The 25399-nt window shown below is 39.4% G+C and overlaps 1 protein-coding gene across 1 annotated transcript; it reads left to right on the top strand.

Annotated features, from left to right (window-relative positions):
- The first annotated feature begins 22 nt into the window (after window positions 1-22).
- PRIM1 (DNA primase subunit 1) lies at window positions 23-25126 on the top strand. The gene is made up of 13 exons (XM_059184898.1): window positions 23-219; window positions 882-1039; window positions 6085-6191; window positions 6263-6336; window positions 7902-8038; window positions 8406-8464; window positions 9463-9572; window positions 10287-10375; window positions 10541-10682; window positions 13360-13429; window positions 14362-14453; window positions 22835-22933; window positions 24836-25126. The coding sequence occupies exons 1-13, from the start codon at window positions 117-119 to the stop codon at window positions 24853-24855; spliced, it is 1260 nt and encodes a 419-aa protein (XP_059040881.1). The 5' UTR covers window positions 23-116; the 3' UTR covers window positions 24856-25126.
- Window positions 25127-25399: the final 273 nt, after the last annotated feature.

The following is a 25399-nucleotide window of genomic DNA, read 5'->3' on the forward strand; positions in this document are numbered from 1 at the left end:
CAGCGGCCCGTCGAGACGTCCGGTTGCGGCCACAGCGCGCCTGCGCAATGTCCGGGGATCCTGCTGTGTGATTCCCGCCAATTTTTGCGGTTCTACGACAGTGAGTCGAGCCTTCCATGGAGACGTTTGACCCTGCCGAGCTGCCTGAACTGCTTAAGCTTTATTACCGGAGGCTTTTTCCCTACGCCCAGTACTACCGTTGGCTCAACTATGGCGGAGGTGATAAAGCTGGGAGCGGAGTGGGTAGTGGTTCGGTGGGGAGGGTGAGGAGGTACTGGGAGCGTTCCTCGGAACGACAATATGAAGTACCTCCTGTGCGCCAGGCATTGTGCCAGCGCCTTTGCGTATTATCTCGAGCCTTCCCCACCAGCTCAGAGATGTAAAGGGGCCGAGAGAGGTTACGGTAAGCAGGCACACAGAGGAAGAAAGAGCCGCTGCTCCTACCATCACGTGGTGGGACTCCCCATTCAGCTCCTCATTTACCTGCCGCGCGTCTGAGCCCGGGACATTACTGGGTCGTACCCTGGAGGGGCAGAGGCGTGTTCTATATCGGGGACAGCGGGGCATCTCCCGGAAGATGAGAGGTACTGAGCTCTTCGCAGCTGAACTTAGTAGTGCTCGCCGAGGAGAGACAGCTGACATTACATCTTTAGAATATGTCTGCATCTTTTTCCTCATTTTTACTTTTTCCTATCAGAGGCAGGATGGTATGCACCTTCAGAGTAGGAACTAGTTTTGTGTTTTGGTTTTTTTTTTAAACATGTAGCACAGCGTTGAGCACAGAGGGCTCATTAAAAATATCTTATCATTGGTTAATGTTTTAATGCCCTGAGCCGAATCAAGTGCCAAATTAACTTTAAAATGGTATATTTATTTTGCAGTAATAAAGAATTACTTTCAAAACCGTGAATTTTCATTCACATTGAAAGATGATATTTACATTCGCTACCAATCCTTCAACAACCAGAGTGAGCTGGAAAAGGAGATGCAGAAAATGAATCCATACAAGATTGATATAGGCGCGGTATATTCCCACAGAGTAAGAAATCGGTTTTTTAATGTATTTTGTAGTTTTGTTTTTTAAACCAAGAATGGATTGGTGTTCTCATTGTTTTGAGGTTAAATTTTTATAATTGATTCTAGTTGAGTCCCACTTTAACTTTTTTGCAAGTAGATTGTAATATTTTGTTGTTCTTTCATACTCCACATTACTGATTGGAAATCATTTGGAAGTGAATTGGTTGTATTCTTACTAGGACAGAAAAATTGAATATCTGGCCAAAAGTGTAAACAAGGAAGTCAGCGTGGTTTAAAGGAAGGTATTTTAAAACAATTACATTGTCTTCCAGCATTGGAGGTGTTTTGTTTGTTTGTTTGTTTGTTTTTAAGTAATCTCTATATCCAATGTGACCCCAATATTTAGAGTCACGTGCTCTACAGACTGAGCCAGACCAGGACCCCTTCAAGATATGCTTGATTCCTTTATTTCTCTCACACTCATATATCTATTCCATTAGGAAATCTCTTCAGCTCTACCAGAATATTATCTGAAATCCAGCCACTGGTACCAGTACTACTACCATCCTTATCATCTTTCATCTGAATTACTGTAAAAACTTCCTAACAATTTGCTCCTATAGACTCTAGAGTGTATTCTCAAAACAGTTGCCAGAGCAATCCTTTTAAAACAAGTTAGATTCTGTGATTCCTCTGGTCAAAACCGTTCTCTAGTGGCTCCCCATTTTGCTCAAAGTAAAAGCCCCTCTCTCCCCCTCACTCCTTCCACTCATGCCACACTGCCCCTGCTCAAGCAGTTTCCGCTGCCCAGAACCCATTTCCCCAGATAGCTCCTTGGTTCCTTCCCTCACCTCCTCAAGTCTTCACTTTGAGGCCTTCTGCAACCTGCCACTCCTCCTACCCATTGCCACTTATACAGTCTAAATGTCTAGATTAGTGCCTGCCTGAGAGAGTATATCGTATTTGTTGAATGAATGAACATACCAAAATTGCCTTTCTTTCCTTAAAAATACACACATGGGGAGGGTCACCTGGGTGGCTAGTCAGTTAAGCATCTGCCTTCTTCCTTCAGCTTGGGTCATGGTTCCAGGGTCCTGAGATCAGGCCTGGTGTCAGGCTCCGTGCTCGGTAGGGAGTCTGCTACTCTCTCTCCCTCTGACCCTCTCCTCTGCTTGTGCTCTCTTTTAAAAAAAAAAAAAAAACATACATGGGAGAAACACACTCATGGCATGATAGCTTTTGTAGGGAACTATTTCTTTTTCTTTTTTTTTTTCCCCCAAGATTTATATATTTATTTTAGAGAGAGAGCAAGCGCCCAGCAGGGCAAGAGGCAGAGGGAAAGAATCTCAAGCAGACTCTGCAGACATGGAGCCCAAGGCCAGGCTCAATCCTGTAACCCTGAGATCATGACCTAAGCCACAATCAGAAGTCAGACATTTAACTGACTGAACCATGAGGTGGTTCAGTCAACTGAGGTGCCCATGGGTTTTTTTGGTGGTTTTTTTTTTAGATTTTATTTATTGGGGTGCCTCGTGGCTCAGTGGGTTAAGCCTCTGCCTTTGGCTCAGGTCATGATCTCAGGGTCCTGGGATCAAGCCCTACATCGGGCTCTCTGCTCAACAGGGAGCCTGTTTCCCCCTCCCTCTCTATGCCTGCTGCTCTGCCAACTTGTGATCTATCTCTCTCTGTCAAATAAGTAAATAAAATCTAAAAAAAAAAAAAAAAGATTTTATTTATTTATCTGGTCAGTTTCATCCTGAAGAAATTTCACTTACAGCTTCCTGACCTCCAAGCTAGACTAATTGCTCTCTCTAAGCCTCATGGATAAATATAATCTTGTAATCACCCTGATTTCCTTTCACCTCCTATTTTGGATCCTGTGTTCCCTGAATCCTTTGTTCTCTTTTTGGTTTACTTTTCTTTACGTAGAGAATGTCCTCCATGAGCTTCCTGAGAAAAGGTGCATGGAAAAGGAAATATTGGACACCTTCTGTATCTGGAAAATGACTTCATTCTACCTTTGTACTTAACTAGTGGTTGTTTGTAAATCAGTTTCCCTTAGAATTTTGCATTATCTGCTAGCTTCCAGTGTTGCTGTTAAGAAGACTAATGCCAGGGGTGCCTGGGTGGCTCAGTGGGTTAAAGCCTCTGCCTTTGGCTCAGGTCATGATTCCAGGGTTCTGGGATCGAGCCCCGCATCGGGCTCTCTGCTCAGCAGGGAGCCTGCTTCCTCCTCTCTGCCTGCCTCTCTGCCTACTTGTGATCTCTGTCTGTCAAATAAATAAATAAAATCTTTAAAAAAAAAAAAAAGAAGAAGAAGAAGAAGACTAATGCCATTCTGTTTCTTATTTCACTGTGTTGGAACTGAAAGCTCTTTAGGATTTTCTGCCTAGCCCCTCTGTCCCTAATGTACTAAAGTTTCACAATGATGTGCCTTGGTGTCCATCTTTTTTGCACCTATTATGCTAGATACATGATGGGCTCTTGTGATCATGAACTCATGTCCTTCAATTCTGGGAAATTTTCCTTTTATTTTTTAAGATTTTATTTTGAAGTTTAAAAAAAAAGATTTTATTTTTAAGTAATCTCTATCCCCAACATGGGGCTTGAACTTAAAACCCAGAGATCCAGTATCTCATGCTCTACTGACTGAACCAGCCAGGCTCCCCTTTTTTCCTTAAATATAATTTTTTCTATCTATAATTTTTCTCTGGTCTCTCTACAAATCCTAAAGTCAGATGTTATGTGTCTTGGACTGATCCACTAATTTTTTTTCCCTCTTATTTTTATTTTGCTCTACTTTCTGGGGAATTTCCTCAGAGGTTTTCATTTCTGCTATTATAATTTATAAGAATTTTTTTTTTAGAGCATCCTGTACTTTTTCCATTGATATGTCTTATCTTTTTAAGAGTATCAGTGATAGTTTATGTGTTCTGCTATACAATCTGTTTTCTCCCTTTTTTCCCCTGTTTTTTCCTCCTCTTTCATATTAGAGGCTTTCCTCATAAGTCTGATAATTTCTTGCATGTTATTTATATTTAAAAATAAAGCACTAAAAAAGCTGATTGGAAGTTGTGTATACATGGCTGGGATTTCTTTATTACAGGGTGATCTGGCTAGGCCATTTTTTTTTTTTTTTAAAGATTTTATTTATTTATATGACAGACAGAGATCACAAGTAGGCAGAGAGGCAGGCAGAGAGAGAGGAAGGGAAGCAGGCTCCCTGCTGAGCAGAGAGCCCGATGCGGGACTCGATCTCAGGACCCTGAGATCATGACCTGAGCCGAAGGCAGTGGCTTAACCCACTGAGCCACCCAGGTGCCCTGGCTAGGCCATTTTTTGGGGAGGAAGCTTTGATGTCAGTTTCTCTAGATCTTTGCTTGAATAAAAACTTCACTTGCACAGGGATCTTTGTTTTGATCACAAATCTTCTATTCCTAAAGCCTATAATAGTGCCTGACACTCCTGATCAGATTCTTCAGTGAGGAATCTTCTGGTTTCCTGCATAGGATGGCAGTAATAGGGTATAAAAGTTGGGGAGAGGGCTGGGTCTCAACTTTCCACATGTAAATGTTTGTCCACTTAATCCGCTATATATCAATACAATACACTTTTTTCAACTGTACCTATTGTTCCTGCCCCCCATCCCAGTCCAGAGAGACCCACTATTTGAGGTTCTCCAGATAATAATTCAGGTGTCTTTGCCAGGGAAATGAAAGTGCAGTTACCTAGCTCTGCAGAGTAAATGGAAGAATCTGGGGAATTAACTGCTTCATAAATAGATTTTTAACTGATTCTCCTGTTTTTAATCTTAGCTTCACCACTGCCACACACACTCCCTCTCTCACTCTAGGGATACCCATTATCACCTGAGTTTGGGAGATGCTGAGGTGTAAATTGGATTGCTTATCTTTCCTTACTGAGAGTTTAAAATTCAGCCCTTATGGTTATCCTTATAAAAATTTTAGTGGTATTTTCTCCTCTCTGGTACTTTTTAATTTTTCCCCCACTCTGATCCTTTTTTAAAGATTTATGCCTTTATTAAGAAAACCCTTACTATCATTTTTGTGCAGGTTTGGAAAGAGCAAGATAAGTATCTGTATTCAGTCTGCTTTTTTTCTTCTGGTGGCCCATAGTCTCAAAAGAGGCTACTTAAAGGGGTGCCTGGGTGGCTCAGTGGGTTAAAGCCTCTGCCTTTAGCTCAGGTCATGATCCCAGGGTCCTGGGATCGAGCCCTGCATCGGGCTCTCTGCTCAGTGGGGAGCCTGCTTCCCTTCCTCTCTCTCTGCCGGCCTTTCTGCCTACTTGTGATATCTGTCAAATAAATAAATAAACTCTTACAAAATAAAAAAATTTAAAAAAAAAGAGGCTACTTACAGCTTGAGCCAAAGGCTCAGTTCAAACTAAATTGAGATATTTTGAATTATTGAAAAATTTTAAATACCTTTTTGTTACTTATATGTCCAGTAATAATTAAAAGTCTTTAAAACAGTTTGCAATAGGGCATTAATTCTTTGTATGTACTTTTCTTTATGAGAAAACTAAAAAAGCCTTACTGGGATTTCTGTTGATTAACAAATTTTTTAAAAGATTTTCTTTATTTATTTGACAGAGAGACACAGTGAGAGAGGGAATACAAGCAGGGGTAGTGAGAGAGGGGGAAACAGGCAGAGCAGGAAGCCCAATGTGGGGCTGAATCCTAGGACCCTGGGATCATGACCTGAACCGAAGGCAGACTCTTAACGAACTAAGCCACCCGAGCGCCCCAGTTAACAAATATTTATTATTCAATGTTACATATCAATTATATCTCAGTAGAACTGGTAAAAAACAAATATCTATGGTAATATGTATTTACCAAAACCTTTTCTAAGTAGATGAACTTTATATTGTCATCCATTCTGGATGTATAAAATCCAAACTAGTGAACTTTAACTGAGTAGAGTTGGCATTATATTATGGTTTTTTTGTTTTTTTCTCTTTGGCCACATTCTTTGAAAATAGAAAATAGCATAATTGGCAGCATGACAGCTCTTACAGAAGCTGATTAATATTTTCTCCTTGTAGCCCAATCAGCACAATACAGTGAAGCTGGGAGCTTTCCAGGCTCAAGAAAAAGAACTGGTGTTTGACATTGATATGACAGACTATGACGATGTGAGGAGATGTTGTAGGTAAGCACTGCATGCCTTGCTGGTAGGGTGGATGATATCACTGACAGTGAGTAATGATGCCTCTACTCCAGTTCTGCAGACATATGTTCTAAGTGCTGGACCCTCATGACGATGGCCATACGCATAATCGACCGAGCACTGAAGGGCAAGTATTGGCAGTGTCTGAGTGGGGTCAAATGTAAGAGTCTGTTTTCCTCTGAATATTTGTCTATGTATACCATTTTATAATCAAATCTCATAGATTTCTAACATGTTTCCTTGAAACATATATCTGGAAAATAAAAGGAGATTAGAATAAAGTTGTAGTTGAAATGCTAATAAAGCTGTTGATCAAACCAGTGAGTTTTTATCCAGTTCAGTCTGTGTGCTACCCAGAGCACCTCTTTGTGCTAAAAACTGTCCTAGATGAGGGAAATATGAAAGATAATGATTGCCTCAAGTAGGTTATACAGTCTAAGAAAGTGACAAATAAAATTGAGGATTACATTTAGTTTAGTAATATACACGAGGTACCATGGAGATAGAGAACAGAAGGAGTACATATTGGAATAGAAAGAAATTAGATCAGAAAAGGTGATGATAAGGATGACAATGATATTAAAAAGAGGGGCACCTGGGTGGCTCAGTCAGTTGATTGTCTGCCTTCAGTTCAGGTCATTATCCCAGGGGTCTTGGGATCGAGCCCCACATCGGACTCCCTGCGCAGTGGGGAGCCTGCTTCTCCCTCTGTCTCTGACTTTCCCCATGCCTTGTGCTCTCTCTCTCTCCTCTCAAATAAGTAAATAAATAAAATAAATACCTTTAAAAAAAAAAAAAAAAAAGCTAACTCTTGGGATGCCTGGGTAGCTCATTTGGTTAAGCCTCTAACTCTTGATTTCAGCTCAGCTCATGACCCCAGGGTCCTGGGATACAGGCCCACATCGGGCTCCTGGGCAAGGAGCCTGCTTGGGATTCTCTCTCCTTCTGCCACTCCTTGCCCCAATGCATGCACGCTCACTCTCTCTATCAAAAAATTAAAAAAAATAGCTAACTATTGTCCTCGCTTCAGCAATGCATATACTAAAAAGAGCTCTTTCTGGGGGACACCTGGGTGGCTCAGTTAAACATCGGCCTTTAGCTCAGGTCATGATCCCAGGTTCCTGGGATCGAGTTCCACATCAGGCTCCCTGCTCAGCTGGGAGTCTGCTTCTCCCTCTGCCTGCTGCTCTCCTTGCTTGTGCTCTCTCGCTCTCTGACAAATAAACAAATAAAATCTTGAAAGAAAAAAAAAAGCTTGAGAGGGAAAAAAGGGCATGAAGAAATTCTTGGCAGAGAGAACAGGATAGGTATAGACATGAAGGCAAGACCATGGGAGACAGGAAACTACACATAATTTAGTATAGTTAAGGTGAGTACATGTGGATAAGAGGTAAAAATGAAGCCAAGGAAGTAAGCAAGAACCAGGAGTTTATAAATTTATTTATAGATTTTAAATTTTTTTTTTTTAAGATTTTATTTATTTATTTGTCAGGGATAGAGGGAGAGAGAGCGAGCGAGCACAGGCAGACAGAGAGGCAGGCAGAGGCAGAGGGCCGAGCAAGGAGCCAGATGTGGGACTCGATCCCAGGACCCTGGGATCATGACCTGAGCCGAAGGCAGCGCTTAACCAACTGAGCCACCCAGGCGTCCCTATTTATAGATTTTAAAACATACTATTTCTTCCCTCCTCAGAGGACTTTGGATTTAAGCATCGTCTCTGGGTATATTCTGGAAGGAGAGGTGTTCATTGTTGGGTCTGTGATGAATCGGTTAGAAAACTGTCCTCTGCAGTACGTTCTGGGATAGTTGAGTATTTGAGTCTTGTAAAGGTAAGATCTGAGTAATACTTTACATTTCTTTGTTTGTTAGATGTTACCAAGCCTGAAATGTTTAGTGAAAAAAATGAAACTATCTTTTATAGCATCCATATTCCAGAGTAAATGACCTTACTAACAGATCAAATAATCACAGTGGCTACATTTTTTAAGATCTTTCATATTTTGCTGTAAGTATCCTCCTTGTAGCAAGAGGAAAATGACTTTTCTGGTTCAATTATGTCGATTAATATTGACATAATTAAAAGAATTAAATTCTATATTTTGACAATTTAATCTATATTTAGAGTACATTAAAAAAATTTAATTATTTCACTTGTGTCTTATACATGAAGTTCTTTTTTGATGGTTTATTTTTCAGGGTGGTCAAGATGTTAAAAAGAAAGTCCATCTAAGTGAAAAAATTCACCCTTTTGTCAGGTCTGTTGGAAAAGATTCCATGTGGTTTAAGCTGTGTCTGATTTACGTACATGTGCTTTTAGAATTACATTGTTACCAATTTCTCTATTGGGGTACCATTTTACTGATAATAAGGCAACTAATGATAGATAGATAGTCATTAATTGAATGACTGTCTTATGCTACAGTATTCATGATAGTTGTTTTACAGATGTTCTTATTGGTCTTAATAGTAACTTCATGAGGGACATGATAGTATCTCCATTTATAGTTGAAGTAGAACTTAGATAGTATAATTTCTTTGGTACCACAAAAGTAATTGTTAAATTTAGGAAGCATGTCATAGTCTGCCTAATTTCAAAACTCAGACTCTTTCCACTAAATTCACTACTTCTCTAGATGTAAAGAGCATTGCATTAAGAGTAAGAGTTTCTATTCTGTGGCTTTCTAAAACCCTGATAAAATATTAGAGACTCTATCTCCTTATAAGTATAAGATGGGGAAAACAACATCTGCTCCATCTATCTCAGAGTTGTGGCAAAGATTAAATGAAACGATAGATGTGAGGTCTGTTTGCAAATTGCTAAGCACTATGTAATTGTTGAGACATTAATGCAAGTACTTCGGAGTAGAAACTGTAGACTCTATCCCACACTACTACTGATGTATTATTATGTTGTCCTGGCCTGTTTCTACCCTTGTTACATATTTGTGATGCTATTCATCTGTAAGTTGTGGAATTTAAGAAGTAAACATTTCTTGAATAGCTATTCTAAGCCAGGTGCTATATTAGGTTCTTCCCCCTTAGAATGTCTTAGTTAATTCTCATAACCCTGTGAAGGCATATTATTCCCATTTTACATAGCTAATTTGTTTGTTAGCTAATTCTGTTTGTCTTCTTATTAGACTAATGTATGCTCACTAAAAAAAAAAGATCAATAGAAGCAAGCACTAGCCTCCCTTCTTGGCATGTATGTGTTGCTAATAGTATTAGGACTGTGCTATTGTTGTTCCTACAGCAAATCTATAAACATAATAAAAAAATACTTCCAAGAATATGCCTTAGTTGATCAAGATATTCTTGAAAATAAAGAAAGCTGGGATAAGATTTTAGCCCTTGTTCCTGAAAATATCCTTTCCCAAGGCCATTTCTATGTGAGCTATATGATGTATTGATCTATATTATAAATGTGTTCTGCCTACATATTTTCATATACTTACTCTTATAAGTTTAATCTTTTTATACAAAAACATCTCCTGTTTTTCTGCATTTTAGTATATCTAGTCTGGAATACAGTAAGAAATGAGACCATTTTGGAAATAAATGTCCTTATTTTGGAAGTTGATCCTCATAGAATTAATGGATACTTAAAGAATGCTGAATCATTTTGTCAAAATATGTACAGACCAGGGAAAGGTTTTACATTAAACTATATAGAGGGGACGCCTGGGTGGCTCAGTTGGTTAAGTGACTGCCTTTGGCTCAGGTTATGATCTTGGAGTTTCAGGATCAAGTCCCACCTCAGGCTCCCTGTTCAGCAGGGGTGTCTGCTTCCCCCTCTGACCCTCCCCACTCTCGTGCTTTCTCTCTCTCCCAAATAAATAAGTAAAATCTTTAAAAAAAAAAAAAACAACTATATGGTTATTTTGGCATTCTTTCTGTCATATCTGTTTATATTTTTACAGGGGACTTTTTTAAGGAAATGTATTTAATTAATATTTGCATTTTTGAAAACAATAATTACTTTCTAGTAAACTTTTGGTATCCTTGTGAGTAATACATACTGAAAATAAGTTGTTCATCAGTGGCTGTAAATGACTGTGTTCCTTAATGACTCATCACCAATTCATGAGACACTTCAGCAAAACTTCCCGAAGTATCACAATTCACTTCAGCGTTGGGAATATTTGATGAAAGCCATCAGCTTGCAGGTATATTCCATTGAAATCTCTATTATAAATATAATGTCATTCTTAGTTAAATTCTAATTTTTTTGCTTAGTAAGTTAAAGATCACTGAAAGCCATTTTTTAACCTCTTAAAGAAATCCTCAAAAGTTCCTACTGATCCTCATGCTAGAGTTTTATCTCCTTTTAGGATAGTACCAAAAATGACAAATGTGGACCCTACCTGGAATGGGAGATCATGCTCCAGTACTGTTTCCCACGGCTGGACATCAATGTTAGCAAAGGAATCAATCATTTGCTGAAGAGCCCCTTTAGTGTTCATCCTAAAACAGGTACAATGTAAAGAAAGCAAAGAAAACTAGAAGAAAAATGAGTTATTTTTTGTTTGAGTAAGCATGTCACTGGATATGAATACATATGATAACTGAGTTATTTTTTAATTGTCGACTAGTAGCTACCAGATCAGTTTCCACTACATAAATAATTATCCTCTGGGTTTCTGAGGTTTAGTGTTGGAACTATAGAGGAACTTAGAAATCCAAGGACAACAGCTCTCATTGTACAGATGAGAAAACCGTGGTCCAAGAGGTTGAAGTGACTTGTTCACAGTCTTAAAACAAATTGTGTCAGAGCTAGGAAGAGAATTCAGTTCTTAAAACGTGAAAGTTCTGTGGTTTTCCCACTATGCCTCCTCCCTCAGTTCTTTTTCCATAGTTTAGCTTTCCTCCTTCACATTTCTCTTAGATATGTGTTTTGATGGACTGAAACTGACTTTAAAATAAATAAAATGGTTACTATATTGACATAAACTTTGCTTCATCCAACCAGGAGACATAGACAGTTGTATGTAGTTGTCCTTTTACGTCTAACTCTACCACTCACTGTGGGATGTTAGGCTAATTACTCTCTGTGTCTTGGTTTCCTCATCTGTAAATGGAAATGATATAGTACTTACCTCACAGGGTTATTGTGAAGATCTAAAGTGTAAAGTGCTGGGGTGCCTTGGTGGCTCAGATGTTTGGGTGTCTGTGTTTGGCTCAGGTCATGGTCTCGAGATCCTGGGATCAAGCCCCAAGTCAGACTCCGGGCTTAGCAAGGAGTCTGCTTCTCCCTCTTCCTCTGCTTCACCCCCTGCTTGTGCTCGCTCTGTCTCTGTCTCTCTCAAATGAATAAATCTTTTTTTTTTTTTTTTTTTTTAAGATTATTTATTTATTTATTTATTTGATAGAGAACACAAGTAGGCAGAGAGGCAGGCAGAGAGAGAGAGAAGCAGGCTCTGCACTGAGCCCAATGCGCGGCTCGATCCCAGGACCCTGGGATCATGACCTGGGCTGAAGGCAGAGGCTTTTAACCCGCTGAGCCACCCAGGCGCCCCTCAAATGAATAAATCTTTAAAAAAATAAATAAAAAATAATAATTAGATGTAAAGTACTTAGAAAAGGATCTGTCACACATTCAATTCTCCCAAGTTGCCTAGTTTCCTTTAATAATCTGTGATGATTCTCTAGTGCATATATTTGAATAACCCCTTTCTAAACCTATCAACTTGTGCTCGCTTCGGCAGCACATATACTAAAATTCTAAACCTATCAACTATGTGTTTTTAGCTTTTTTTAATAATAAGCTTAGTATTTCTTTTTTTAATTTGTCTTATTAGTTTCAGAGGTAGAGTTCAGTGATTCATCAGTTCCATATCATACCCAGTGCTCATTATATATTTCTTTTTTAAGTTTTTGAATTAATTTTTAATTTTTTTTAATTTGATTTGATTATTATTTTAAAATTATGTTCAGGTAGCCAGTGGCTGAAAAGTTTTGGGTTTATTTATTTATTTTATTTATTTATCACCATAAAATATATCATTAGTTGCTCTGGGGGTTTTTTTTAAAGATTTTATTTATTTATTTGACAGAGAGATGTCCCAAGTAGGCAGAGAGACAGGCAGAGAGGGGGGGGGAAGCAATCTCCTTGCAGAGCAGAGATCCCGATTCAGGGCTCAATCCCAGGACCCTGAGATCATAACCTGAGCTGAAGGCAGAGGCTTAACCCACTGAGCCACCCAGTTGCCCCACATCATTAGTTTTTGATGCAGTGTGCATTATATATTTCTTATTATTTTTTAAACCTAACTCTAAAGCTATAGTGGGTATCCCCTTATTCTAATACTCAGAGTTTGGGTAAATAATTATGTTCATAAGTATACACATTTGATTATATTCTTTTCCCATAAGTAGCTGTAGTCTTTTTACTCTGTCTTCAAACCACAACTCCAAACAACAATTCTCTTGATTATTTTACTTGTTATTTACCTGGCATCCTTTAGATTGATTATCTCATTTTTGAGATGTAATGAATTTTATGAGGTATCCCAGGTGTGGATATTGTGAAAGGGGAAGTATAATGCTGTCCATTTTATTTCCAAAATGCTTTCTAAAGATGCCCAACATATAGGTGTCTGTTCTAATCTCAGCAAATAAACCAAGTTAATGAAATGAACTATATCTATGTTATTTCATTTTTCAGGACTCACTAAATTTGATATCATTCTGTCCTTACGTATAAGGATATTAGGAAGAAGGAGATAGAAATAAAAGTGGAAATAAGAGCACTAGATTATAGCTCAACATTCTTTCATACCTATTTTTTTGTTTGTTTGTTTTTAGGAAAAAATAAAAACAGCTAATGTGGAAGTAATTTCTAGCTATTGTTTTTAACAGATAAGGGGCACCTGGATGGCTCAGTGGGTTAAGCCACTGCCTTCAGCTCGGGTCATGATCTCAGGATCCTGAGATCGGGCTTTCTGCTCAGCAGGGAAACTGCTTCCCTCTCACTCTCTCTGCCTGCCTCTCTGCCTACTTGTGATCTCTGTCAAATGAATAAATAAAATCTTAAAAAAAAAGAAAAAAGATAAGTCTAACCCTTTTTCTAAGCCTTAGATTAAAATTTGGCCAAAATAACAAACAGGATTGTATTTTACAATCATCAGTTTATAACTTTTGGTTCTTACAGGTCGTATTTCTGTGCCTATTGATTTACAGAAAGTGGAACAGTTTGATCCATTTACTGTTCCAACCATAAGGTATGTTCCAGATCATTGATCATTCATTTTTTGTTTGTGATTTTTACTCTGAATTTGAAGTAGGTTGAATTAGAGCCCTTTCAGAGAGGCAGCTGCTCTGAGGCTATATGACAATGCCTTTGTAAAGCAACATTTCCTAGTGAGTTCCACAGAACACAAGCTGCTATTCTCTTATAAAAAAAAAAAAAATTGTAAGTTCAAATAAGTTTGAGAAATAACAATTTTAACAGATAAAATGTTCTTTACTGCAAGATTTCCCAATTTTTATTATGCTCTTATGCATGGAAAACTCCCAAGATGCAATTGTGACTTTTAGAATATCCCAAATTTAGTTGGTCACACAGTGTTTTCACAGAAAATTTTGGGGGATTCTTGTGCTATCATATATTGGGTAATGTTGACCAAGAACCAACTTTAAAATTCTTATTCTGGGGGTGCCTGGGTGAGTGACTGAGTTGGTTAAGCGTCCAACTCTTTATCTCAGCTCAGGTCTTGATCTGTGGGCCATAAGTTTATGCCCTGAATTGGGCTCCACACTGGGCACAGAGACGACTTTTAAAAAACAGAATAAAATTCTCTTATTCTGGAGCACGTGGCTGGTTCACTTGGTAGGGCATGTGACTCTTGATTTTGGGGTCATGAGTTTGAGCCCGACATCAAGTATAGAGTTAAAAAATTAAAAAAAAAAAAAATTCTCGGGACACCTGGGTGGCTCAGTTGGTTAAGTAGCTGCCTTCGGCTCAGATCATGATCCCAGCGTCCTGGGATCGAGTCCCACATCGGGCTCCTTGCTCAGCAGGGAGCCTGCTTCTGCCTCTGCCTGCCATTCTGTCTGCCTGTGCTCGCTCTCCCTCTCTCTCTCTGATAAATAAATAAAATCTTTTTTTAAAAAATTGTCTTATTCTATTATTATTCTATTGTATTATTTGTAGCTCTCTCTGCCGTGAATTGGATGCCATTTCCATTAATGATGAGGGAAAAGAAGGAAATGAAGCCGAATCTGATATCAAACGTAGAACCAGAGGTATGTTAATATGTTGAAGTCTCCCTTTAATATAAGTTTCTTATAAGAAATCCTCTGTCAGTCCAATAATTAATTCTCCTTGGATTCAGCCCAGAATGGATCAATGTTTATCATGAAACCAGCTCAGTTACAAATAATATCATAGCAATGCTTCTGTCCTTTCTTCATCAGTTCCCCAAATGGTGCTGTTGAAGCCAATCTGAGTCAACAGATATTTACTAAGCAACATCTAAATACTAGGATTTATGGGGCGCCTGGGTGGTTCAGTGGGTTAAAGCCTCTGCCTTTGGCTCGGGTCATGATCCTGGGGTCCTGGGATCGAGCCCCACATCAGGCTCTCTGCTCAGGAGGGAGGTTGCTTCCCCTCTCTCTCTGCCTATTTTTCTGCATACCTGTGATCTCTGTCTATCAAATAAATAAATAAATCTCTTCTTAAAATAAATAAATAAATAAATGCTAGGATTTATACTATAAGATTAAATTGTCGTTTTGTGTTGATAGTTGTTTGACTCTCACAATTTTAGATTCAACGCCTACTTATTTAACAACTACTATATATGCATGCTTTTGGTCTTTGTTCTTGATGTATCCAGAGAATGTTATGGTAAATATGTATCTAAACTGTGGTTGAATTGTATATTCAAGAATTTGATGAAGCTGGGAAACTTATAAATCTTCCTGCTAATAGAAGCCAAATCTTCATATACCAACACCCAAAAGACACTCTACAGCTACAGAACCAATAGAACTTCTTGTGTGGTAGAAATGTAAGGCACTGCCCAGTGTGGTACTCACTAGCCACATGCGGCACATTCCACTTGAATTGTGAGAAACCTGATTTTCAGTTTCATTTAATTTTAAGTAGCCACCTGTGGCTAGTGACTATTGTAACACAGTGCAGATCTGTGCTATCTAACTGACCTTTCTGGGTCAAATGTTGCCACCTTCTGTCAAAACCCAAGTTCAAATATCACTCCATAAAACAAAAACAAAACAAAATCACTTCATCTGTTCCAGCTCTAACATAATACCTAACCATAGTATATTCCACTATTAATGATTATAGTGATTACAAGCTCTCTGCCTAAGGTATTTGAGGGGCTTCTGGGTCACTCAGTCAGTTGGGCATCTGATTCTTGGTTTTGGCTAAGGTCATGATCTCAGAGTCATGAGATCGAGCCCTCCATCTGGCTCTGTGCTCAGCATGGTGTCTGCTCATCCCTTTCCCTCTGCCCCTCCCCCCCATCTCTCTCAAATAAATAAGTAAATAAAATATTTTTTAAAAATAAAGTATTGGGGGGGCACCTGGGTGGCTCAGTGGGTTAAGCCTCTGCCTTCGGCTCAGGTCATGATCCCAGGATCCTGGGATGGAGCCCCACATCGGGCTCTCTGCTCAGCAGGGAGCCTGCTTCCCCCTTCTCTCTGCCTGCTTCTCTGCCTACTTGTGATCTCTGTCTGTCAAATAAATAAATAAAATCTTTTAAAAATAAATAAATAAAGTATTGGGGGTACCTGCATGGCTCAGTGGGTTAAGCCTCTGCCCTTGGCTCAGGTCATGATCTCACAGTCCTAGGATCAAGCCCTGCATCAGGCTCTCTGCTCAGCGGGGAGCCTGCTTCTCCCTCTCTGCCTGCCTTTCTGCCTACTCGTGATCCCCTCCTCTCTCTCTGTCAAATAAATGAATAAAATCTAAAATAAAGAAATAAATAATTTGAAGAACATCTCCAACATGAAAAATCAGAATAAACTGGAAAAAGGGACTCAGAGAAAACAGATAATGCAAGGAACAAAGAAAACCCTTTTTTTCCCTCTTTTTTTCTTAAGCAATCTCTGCCCAGCATGGGACTCAAACTCACATACCAGAGAAGAAAAGTCACATGTGCTACTAACCGAGCCAGCCAGGAACCCTGAAGACCTTTTTTTAAAAAATTATCCTCAGAGAATATGAGAAGATAGTGTATCCGTGAAGCAATAGCAGAATGCTATGAAAAGAAACATTCAGAATAAGAAAGAGGTCTTAGAAATCAGAAACATAATCATTAGAATACAAAATTCAGTGGAAAGGCTAGAAAAGTTAAGATTTTCCAGAAAGTACTATCAAAAAAGATAAAATTTTTTTTTAAGATTTTATTTATTTGACAGAGATCACAAGTAGGAAGAGAGGCAGGCAGAGAGAGAGGAGGAAGCAGGCTCCCCGCCGAGCAGAGAGCCCAATGCGGGGCTTGATCCCAGGACACTGGGAACACGACCTGAGCTGAAGGCAGAGGCTTTAACCCACTGAGCCACCCAGGTGTCCTGTTTTTATTTTAAGGAGGAAAAAGATAAAATTAGAAGAATGGTTCAGGGGATGCCTGGGTGGCTGTCAGTTAAGCGTCTGCCTTTGGCTCAGGTCATGATCCCAGGGACCTGGGATCGAGTCCACATTGGCTCCTTGCTCAGCCAGGAAACTGATTCTCCCTCTGCCTGCCATTGCCCCAGTTTGTGCTCACTCTCTCTGTCTCTGACAAATAAATAAAATTTAAAAAAAAAAAAAAAAGAATTGTTCAGGAGGTCTAATACCTAACTATGGGAGTTTCAGAAAAACAACAAAGAGAGGTAAAAAATATATATATCTATATATATATATATATTTATATATATATATATATATATATATATATATATATAAATTATATAGGAAGCCATTGCAGAAATGAGCCTTTTATTGAAAAGGCTCAGCATAATAGGAAAACAGACTGGCACCAAGGCACATCATTTTGAAATTTCAACATACTGAGAATTAAGAAAAAATCTTAGTCTTCTGACCCTTTCCTACTTCTCCTCCCCCCAAAAAAGCCACAGTCCTAGGAAGAATGGCTTTGGATTTCTAAACATTGGAAGTGTTCATCTGTTAAAAGTAGGTGCTAGAAAGAAAAAGTGGTTGCCATTCAAGAGGATGGAGAGGTCAGAATTAGGGCAGAAAGCTATTTTTTCCAACCTGTTAGTACTATTTTATTCTTTTTAACAACATGTATACCTTACTTCACAATTTTTTAAAAATATTTTCTCTTGATGAACATCTTTTCCTTTTGTTCAGGGATTTTTTTTTTTTTTTTTTTTTTTTTAAAGATTTTATTTATTTGATAGAGAGAGAGAAAGCACAAGCAGGGGGAGCTGGAGAGGGAGAAGCAGGCTCCCCACTGAGCAGGGCTCTATTCCAGGACCTGAGCCAAAGGCAGTCACTTAAACAACTGAATCACCCGGTTGCCCCGTTCAAAGATTTTTTTTTTTTTTAAGATTTTATTTATTTATTTGACAGAGAGAAATCACAAGTAGATGGAGAGGTAGGCAGAGAGAGAGAGAGGGAAGCAGGCTCCCTGTTGAGCAGAGAGCCCGATGTGGGACTCGATCCCAGGACCCTGAGATCATGACCTGAGCCAAAGGCAGCGGCTTAACCCACTGAGCCACCCAAGCGCCCCCTGTTCAAAGATTTTAAAGAGAAATTTTCTAATATAACTATTCAAAAATAAACTAAACTGCCTGTCATTTCAAGTATTCATAAATAGCCTAATAACCATCAGTCAGAGGTGCTTTAGAGATGATGGGGAGTTGGAATGAGTGATGTGTAAGTTCCCTACTATCGCTTTAGTTTCTGTAATTTTAAGCCTTTGTCCTTTATCATACTAGTACCATGTTCCCCCCTTCTTCTTTTTTTTTTTTTTTTGAAGATTTTATTTATTTATTTGACAGAGATCACAAGTAGGCAGAGAGGCAGGCAAAGAGAGTGGGGGTGGGGAAACAGACTCCCCGATGAGCAGAGAGCCCGATGTGGGGCTTGATCCCAGGACACTGAGATCACAACCTGAGCCGAAGGCAGAGGCTTTACCCACTAAGCCACCCAGGAGCCCCTGTTCCCACACTTCTTCAAAAATCCTGGAATGTTCTATCTACTAATATCTTTTTTCTTTTTCTTTTTTAAATATTTTATTTACTTATTTGAGAGAGAGAGTGCAAGCATGAGCAGGGAGAGAGGCAGAAGAGGAAAAGGCAGAGAATCTCAAGCAGAATCCACACAGAGCATGGAGCCCAGTGCAGGGCTCAGTCGTACTACCCTGAGATCATGACCTGAGTGGAAACCAAGAGTCAGATGTTTAACTTACTGAGCCACCCAGGCACCCCTAATTATATCTTTTTTCTAAGACCCACCTCACAGCCACCTCACTCAACACTGACAGGTGGATCCTTTGGCCTTATAATTATCCATGTGCTTCTTTGGTCTTTTAATTATATATTGTTTTCTATTACTACATATAGGACTTATTTTACCAGTTCATTTAAAAACTTCTTAAAACCAAAGAGTTTGGCTTATACTTTTTTTAGAATTTAGCAGAGTACTTAATATGTAATAGGTAGTTAGTAAATATTTAAGTGATTATTGAATGCCTGTTACATATTCCACAATGGTGAAATAAACATATAGACTTACAAGCAAGGAGGGGCACCTGGGTGGCTCAGTGGGTTAAAGCCTCTGCCTTCGGCTCAGGTCATGATCCCAGGGTCCTGGAATCGAGCCACGCATCGGGCTGTCTGCTCAGTGGGGAGCCTGCTTCCCCTCATCTCTCTCTCTCTCTCTCTCTCTCTCTCTGCCTGCCTCTCTGTCTACTTGTGATCTCTGTCTGTCAAATAAATAAATAAAATCTTAAAAAAAAAAAAAAAAAGACTTACAAGCAAGGAGCTTAGAATCTTGAATTAAGATTCTAAGTACTATGGGGCTAATCCCAAACTAAACTGTTTCCTTGGTGTATATTTTATATTATTATAAGAAAATTCATATATAAAAGTTTAGGACAAAATACACGGTACTGGGGCACCTGGGTGGCTCAGTGGGTTAAAGCCCCTGCCTTCGGCTCAGGTCATGATCCCAGGGTCCTGGGATCGAGCCCCACATCGGGCTCTCTGCTCTGCAGGGAGCCTGCTTCCTCCTCTCTCTGCCTGCCTCTCCTCCTACTTGTGATCTCTGTCTGTCAAATAAATAAATAAAATCTTTAAAAAAAAAAAAAAATACGGGCGCCTGGGTGGCTCAGTGGGTTAAGCCGCTGCCTTCAGCTCAGGTCATGATCTCAGGGTCCTGGGATCCAGTCCCAAATCGGGCTCTCTGCTCAACAGGGAGCCTGCTTCCCTATCTCTCTCTCTCTCTGGCTGCCTCTCCGTCTACTTGTGATTTCTCTCTGTCAAATTAATAAATAAAAGCTTTTAAAAAAAAAAATACACAGTACTTTCATGATTGCCACAGTTCAGATATTCATCTGAATATCCTCATCAAAATTCCTTTTCTAGTCCCAAGTACATGAGATAATGTTTATTAAAGATTGTATTTATTTATTTATTTATTTGAGAGAGAGAGAGAGAGAGAACATGAACAGGGAAGAAATGGCAGAGGGAGAAGGAGAAGCAGACTTGCCAGTGAGCAGGGAGCCCAACACGACACAGGACTCCATCCCAGGATCTCAGGATCATGACCTGAGCCAAAAGCAGACACTAAACTTACTAAGCTACCCAGATACCCCTTAAAAATTTTTTTAAGTATAGTTTCTTTTTTTACTCTTTTTTGAATGAACTATTATGAGGACTATTCCATCCAGATACAGCACACTACTGAAATCCAGATCTCATCTTGTTCTCAGATTTTCTCCCCTTATTATGTAATTAAATAGATGATTAAGATTCTGTATTCAAAATTTTGTTGTGGGGGTGGCTCAGTCATTAAGCATCTGCCTTAGGCTCAAGTCATGATCTCAGGGTCCTGGGATCAGGCTCCCTGCTCAGTGGGGAGTCTGTTCCTCCCTCTGCCTCTCCCCCTGCTTGTGCTCTCCCCCTTCTCTCTCTCTCTCTGAAATAAATAAATAAATAAAATCTTGGGGGAAAAGATTAAAATTTTTTTTTGTTGTGTACATTTTTTAAATTTTATATAAATCAAAAAATACCTAGGGCACCTGGGTGGCTCAGTGGGTTAAGCTGCTGCCTTCGGCTCGGGTCATGATCTCAGGGTCCTGGGATCGAGTCCCGCATGGGCTCTCTGCTCAGCAGGGAGCCTGCTTCCCCCTCTCACTCTGCCTGCCTCTCTGCCTACTTGTGATTTCTCTCTGTCAAATAAATAAATAAAATCTTTAAAAAAAAAAAAAAATGCCTGGGTGGCTCAGTTGGTTAAGCAGCTGCCTTCAGCTCAGGTCATGATCCCAGCGTCCTGGGATCGAGTCCCATATCGGGCTCCTTGCTCGGCAGGGAGCCTGCTTCTCCCTCTGCCTCTGCCTGCCATTCTGTCTGCCTGTGCTCGCTTTCTCCCTCTCTCTCTCTGATAAATAAATAAAATCTTTAAAAAAAAAAAAAAAATACCTATACTTAAGGCACTATGACTATAAACTTCTGGTTGTCTCCAGGTAGAATGCCCCTGACATTTTTAATGTTTGCTCTATTGGTAAAACTATTTATTAATGAAACCACAGTTTGTTTAAAAAAAAAAAAGAATATTGTATGGGATTTAACATAGAGCAATAGATTATGCTGGTCTAATACCAGAAAGCCTGACTACTGAAGTAGATATGTACATGTGGTTTGGATATTTTCAGGCACCACTGTCTTAATACAGCAGCCACATATGGCTGTTAAGCACTTGGAATGTGACTAGTATAAACAAGGAACTGACTTTTTAAATTTAATTTTAATTAATTTAAATTTTAAAACTGATTGGGGTGCCTGGCTTAGTCGGTAGAACATGCAACTCTGGACCTCAAGGTTGTGAGCTCAAGTCCCATGTTGGGTTTGGCAATTACTTAAAAATAAAATCTTAAGGGATGTCTCTCTAAAACAAATATTTTTTTAAATTGTTTAAATATTTTTAGGGGCGCCTGGGTGGCTCAGTGGGTTGAGCCGCTGCCTTCGGCTCAGGTCATGATCTCAGGGTCCTGGGATCGAGTCCCGCATCGGGCTCTCTGCTCAGCGGGGAGCCTGCTTCCTCCTCTCTCTCTGCCTGCCTCTCTGCCTACTTGTGACCTCTCTCTGTCAAATAAATAAAATCTTTAAAAAAAATCTTTTTAAGGGCGCCTGGGTGGCTCAGTGGTTAAGCCGCTGCCTTCGGCTCAGGTCATGATCTCAGGGTCCTGGGATCGAGTCCCGCATCGGGCTCTCTGCTCAGCAGGGAGCCTGCTTCCTCCTCTCTCTCTCTCTGTCTGCCTCTCTGCCTACTTGTGATTTCTCTCTGTCAAATAAATAAATAAAATCTTTAAAAAAAAAAAAAAAAAAATCTTTTTAAATATTTTTAAATAAATAATTTTTTAATGTTTGGGGTTTTTTTTTTTAAGATTTTTATTTATTTGACAGAGAGAGAGACCACAAGTAGGCAGAGAGAGGGGAAGCAGGCTCCCTGCTGAGCAGAGAGTCCGATGTAGGACTCGATTCCAGGACCCTGAGATCATGACCCGAGCCAAAGGCAGAGGCTCAACCCACTGAGCCACCCAGGCGCCCCAATAGATAAATTTTAAAACTGATATTTGATTCAATTATTAGAAAACATTTAAGTATGTTTAGGAAATTTGGATATGTGAACCTACTTTTACACTGTCTATAATTCAAATCTAAATATAGATCAAGGGCGCCTGGGTGGCTCAGTGGGTTAAGCCGCTGCCTTCGGCTCAGGTCATGATCCCAGGATCCTGGGATCGAGCCCCACATCCGGCTCTCTGCTCAGCAGGGAGCCTGCTTCCCTTCCTCTCTCTCTGCCTGCCTCTCCGCCTACTTGTGATTTCTGTCAAATAAATAAATAAAATCTTAAAAATAAATAAATAAATATAGATCAAGTATTTCTCATGATAATGTATCATCTAAATTGAGATATATTTTAAGTACAAAATGCTAGATTTCAAACAGTATGAAAAAAATAAAATATTTCAATTTTTATTATGTATTAATATTTTAGATACACTGAATTAAATATTAAAATTAGTCTTCCCTTTTTAATGTAGCTACTAAAGTATTTATTTATTTTAAGATTTTTATATATTTATTTGACAGAGAGAGAGAGAGCACACAAGCAGAGGGAGTGGCAGGCAGAGGGAGAAGAAAAAGCAGGCTTCCTACACAGTGGGGAGCCCAATGTGGGGCTCCATCCCAGGACTTTGGGATCATGACCTGAGTGGAGGGCAGATGCTTAACCAACTAAGCCACATAGGCGCCCCACTAGTAGAGTATTTAAACTATATATTTCTCATTATATTGGACAGCACTGTTCTAAAGAATTCTTTTTCTTATTGTTGTTCTAGAGAATTTTTTTTTTAAAAACTTAGTTATACTCTCATGTTATTCTGCTTCCAAAATGCTAATTATAATGCATGGCCTTCATAATTTAGATTATAAGAAGACCAGTCTAGCTCCTTATATAAAAGTTTTTGAACAATTTCTTGAAAACCTGGATAAATCCCGAAAAGGAGAACTTCTCAAGAAGAGTGGTAAGACTCTATGCCTTTCCTTTTTAGCTATTTAGATCTTAGTGTAGGAAGTTTAATCATCTAGTACATGAGAAATTTTAGAGCTCTAGCTTTTACCCTCCTAAAACAAGTTATTGATTTAGCTTACTATCCTTAGTGTTTTAAAAATTGAGCTCCCTTAATTCAATTCAGCAGATACTCATTAGACACCTTCTGTGGATCAGGTACTATGAGGGAAACAAAGATTAATTATACAAAGATGAATTCCACACCATGCCCCTCTACCCTTAGGAAGTACTACTGATACAAAACAAATAAGTATAAAAGAGATCTCATCTAACTGAGAGAACCTGAGAAGATTTAGTATGAAAAGAGTGGTATTTGAACTCTTTACAATGAGGGGCTATACAGATTCTAGTTCCCAACACCAATATACCATGCCTTAAGGTATGCATAGGATTTCTATAAGCAGAAATTTGATAAGGGTACAGGAATGGGAAAAGGGGATAGGTTATTCATTCTTGAAGGAATGGCAAAGGCATTAGATAGGAAAGCATCAGGTCACTCCAGAGGCCGTCGAGTAATACAGCTAATCTGGAAAAAGATGCGTCAGGCGTGGATGGAACTAGAGGGTATTATGCTTAGCAAAATAAGTCAACTGGAGAAAGACAACTATCATATGATCTCCCTGTTAGGAGGAAGTGGAGATGCAACATGATGGGTGTGGGGGTAGGAAAAGAATAAATGAAACAAGATGGGATCAGGAGGGAGACAAACCATAAGAGACTCTTAATCTCACAAAACAAACTGAGGGTTGCACAGGGGGAGAGGGGAGGGAGAGGGTGGTAGGGTTATGGACATATGTGCTATGGTGAGTGCTGTGAGGTTGTAAACCTGGCGATTCACAGATCTGTACCCCTAGGGCTAATAATACATTATATGTTAATAAAAAATATATAAAAATTATTTAAAAAAAAAAAAAGATGCGACAGAAATTGATGGGATAGAAATCTGAAGAAGCAGACTGAATTCAGGGTATAGATGGCCTTTGAAGTCCAGTCTTGAGAATCTGGGCTTAATTCAGTAGGGACAGGTAATCTAGTAAAGGTTTTTGAGGAATGGAGTACCATGATTTATGGTTTTATCTAGCAAAATAAAACTAGCAACAATGTGTCAGGGGAGAGGTTAGGGACAAAATAGACCAAGAGGCCAAGTCGGCCTATTACCATTAGGACACTGGGACTGGATATCTCCAAACGGAGCAAATACTAGAGCCATCCTTGAGAGTTGGTAATGATTTGGAAGTGGAGAGATGAAAAAGGAAATTAAAAGTGTCACAGAAGCCGGGGAAAGGAAATGTTCAAGGAGATTATCAAGTGTCAAATGCAGTAGAGAACTGATAAAATCATGTTGCATATTGGGACTAAAGGGAGATACTGAGAGGACAGCAGTGTCTCTGAATAAGAGACCCAAACATATGTGTAAGCCAAAATGAAAGAAATCAGCAGTGAATATTATTCAGGAGATCGATCAATACCATAGAAAACTGTAGTAGTGTTATAGAAATACAAACTTCCTTCCCACTTTATTTTTTAATAATACGCATGATGGTTAAACAGTAGTGCCCAAGATAATGCTGAACTCATAGTAGACACTCAAATATGTGCTTATTGAATGAACAATGATGACTCTGAACTTGGAAAGCCTCAATGAACCTGCCATTCCAACTGGCTATATTAAGTCCTTTGTACTTTTGTTCTGTACTAGCTCACCCTATAATGTGGGCTTCAGCAAAAGTGAAAGGAAATCTTTATGCATGATGTGAATTTAATAGAAGCATTAAGCAAATCAGAATGTGAAAATAAATGGGATTTGTCTTGTCTTCCTTTACTATCCCTTTGACAACAATCTATTCTATTCCAGATTTACAGAAAGACTTCTGAAGATAACAGCTCTCCTCAAACCTATGTAGATATCTTCTAGCTTCAAGAATCAAATACTTCAGGCGCCTGGGTCGCTTAGTCGGCTGGGTGTCTGCGTCCGGCTAGGGTCATGATCCCAGGGTCCTGAGATCAAGTCCCAGGTCAGGCTCCCTGCTCAGTGGGGAGTCTGCATCTCCCTCTCCCTCTGCCCCTCCACCCAACTCATGCGCGCTCTCTCTCTCTCTCTCTCTTTTAAATAAATAAATAAAAATAAAATCTTTTAAAAACCAAATACATCAAGAGCAATTTAATATATATTACAGAACCATAATGTGTCTTAATACTCAAAGCAAAATTTCCTTTCCTTTCCTTTTCTTTCTTTTTTTTTTACTTGACAGAGAGAGCACAAGTAGCCAGAGCAGCAGGCAGAGGGAGAGAGAGAAGCAGGCTCCTCGCTGAGCAGGGAGCCCCATGAGGGGCTCAATCCCAGGACTCTGGGATCATGACCTGAGCCAAAGGCTGACGCTCAACAGACTAAGCTACTCAGGCGCCCCCAAAATTTCCT

Source organism: Mustela lutreola, chromosome 8, assembly GCF_030435805.1.
Source record: "Mustela lutreola isolate mMusLut2 chromosome 8, mMusLut2.pri, whole genome shotgun sequence".
Classification (NCBI taxonomy): domain Eukaryota; kingdom Metazoa; phylum Chordata; class Mammalia; order Carnivora; family Mustelidae; genus Mustela; species Mustela lutreola.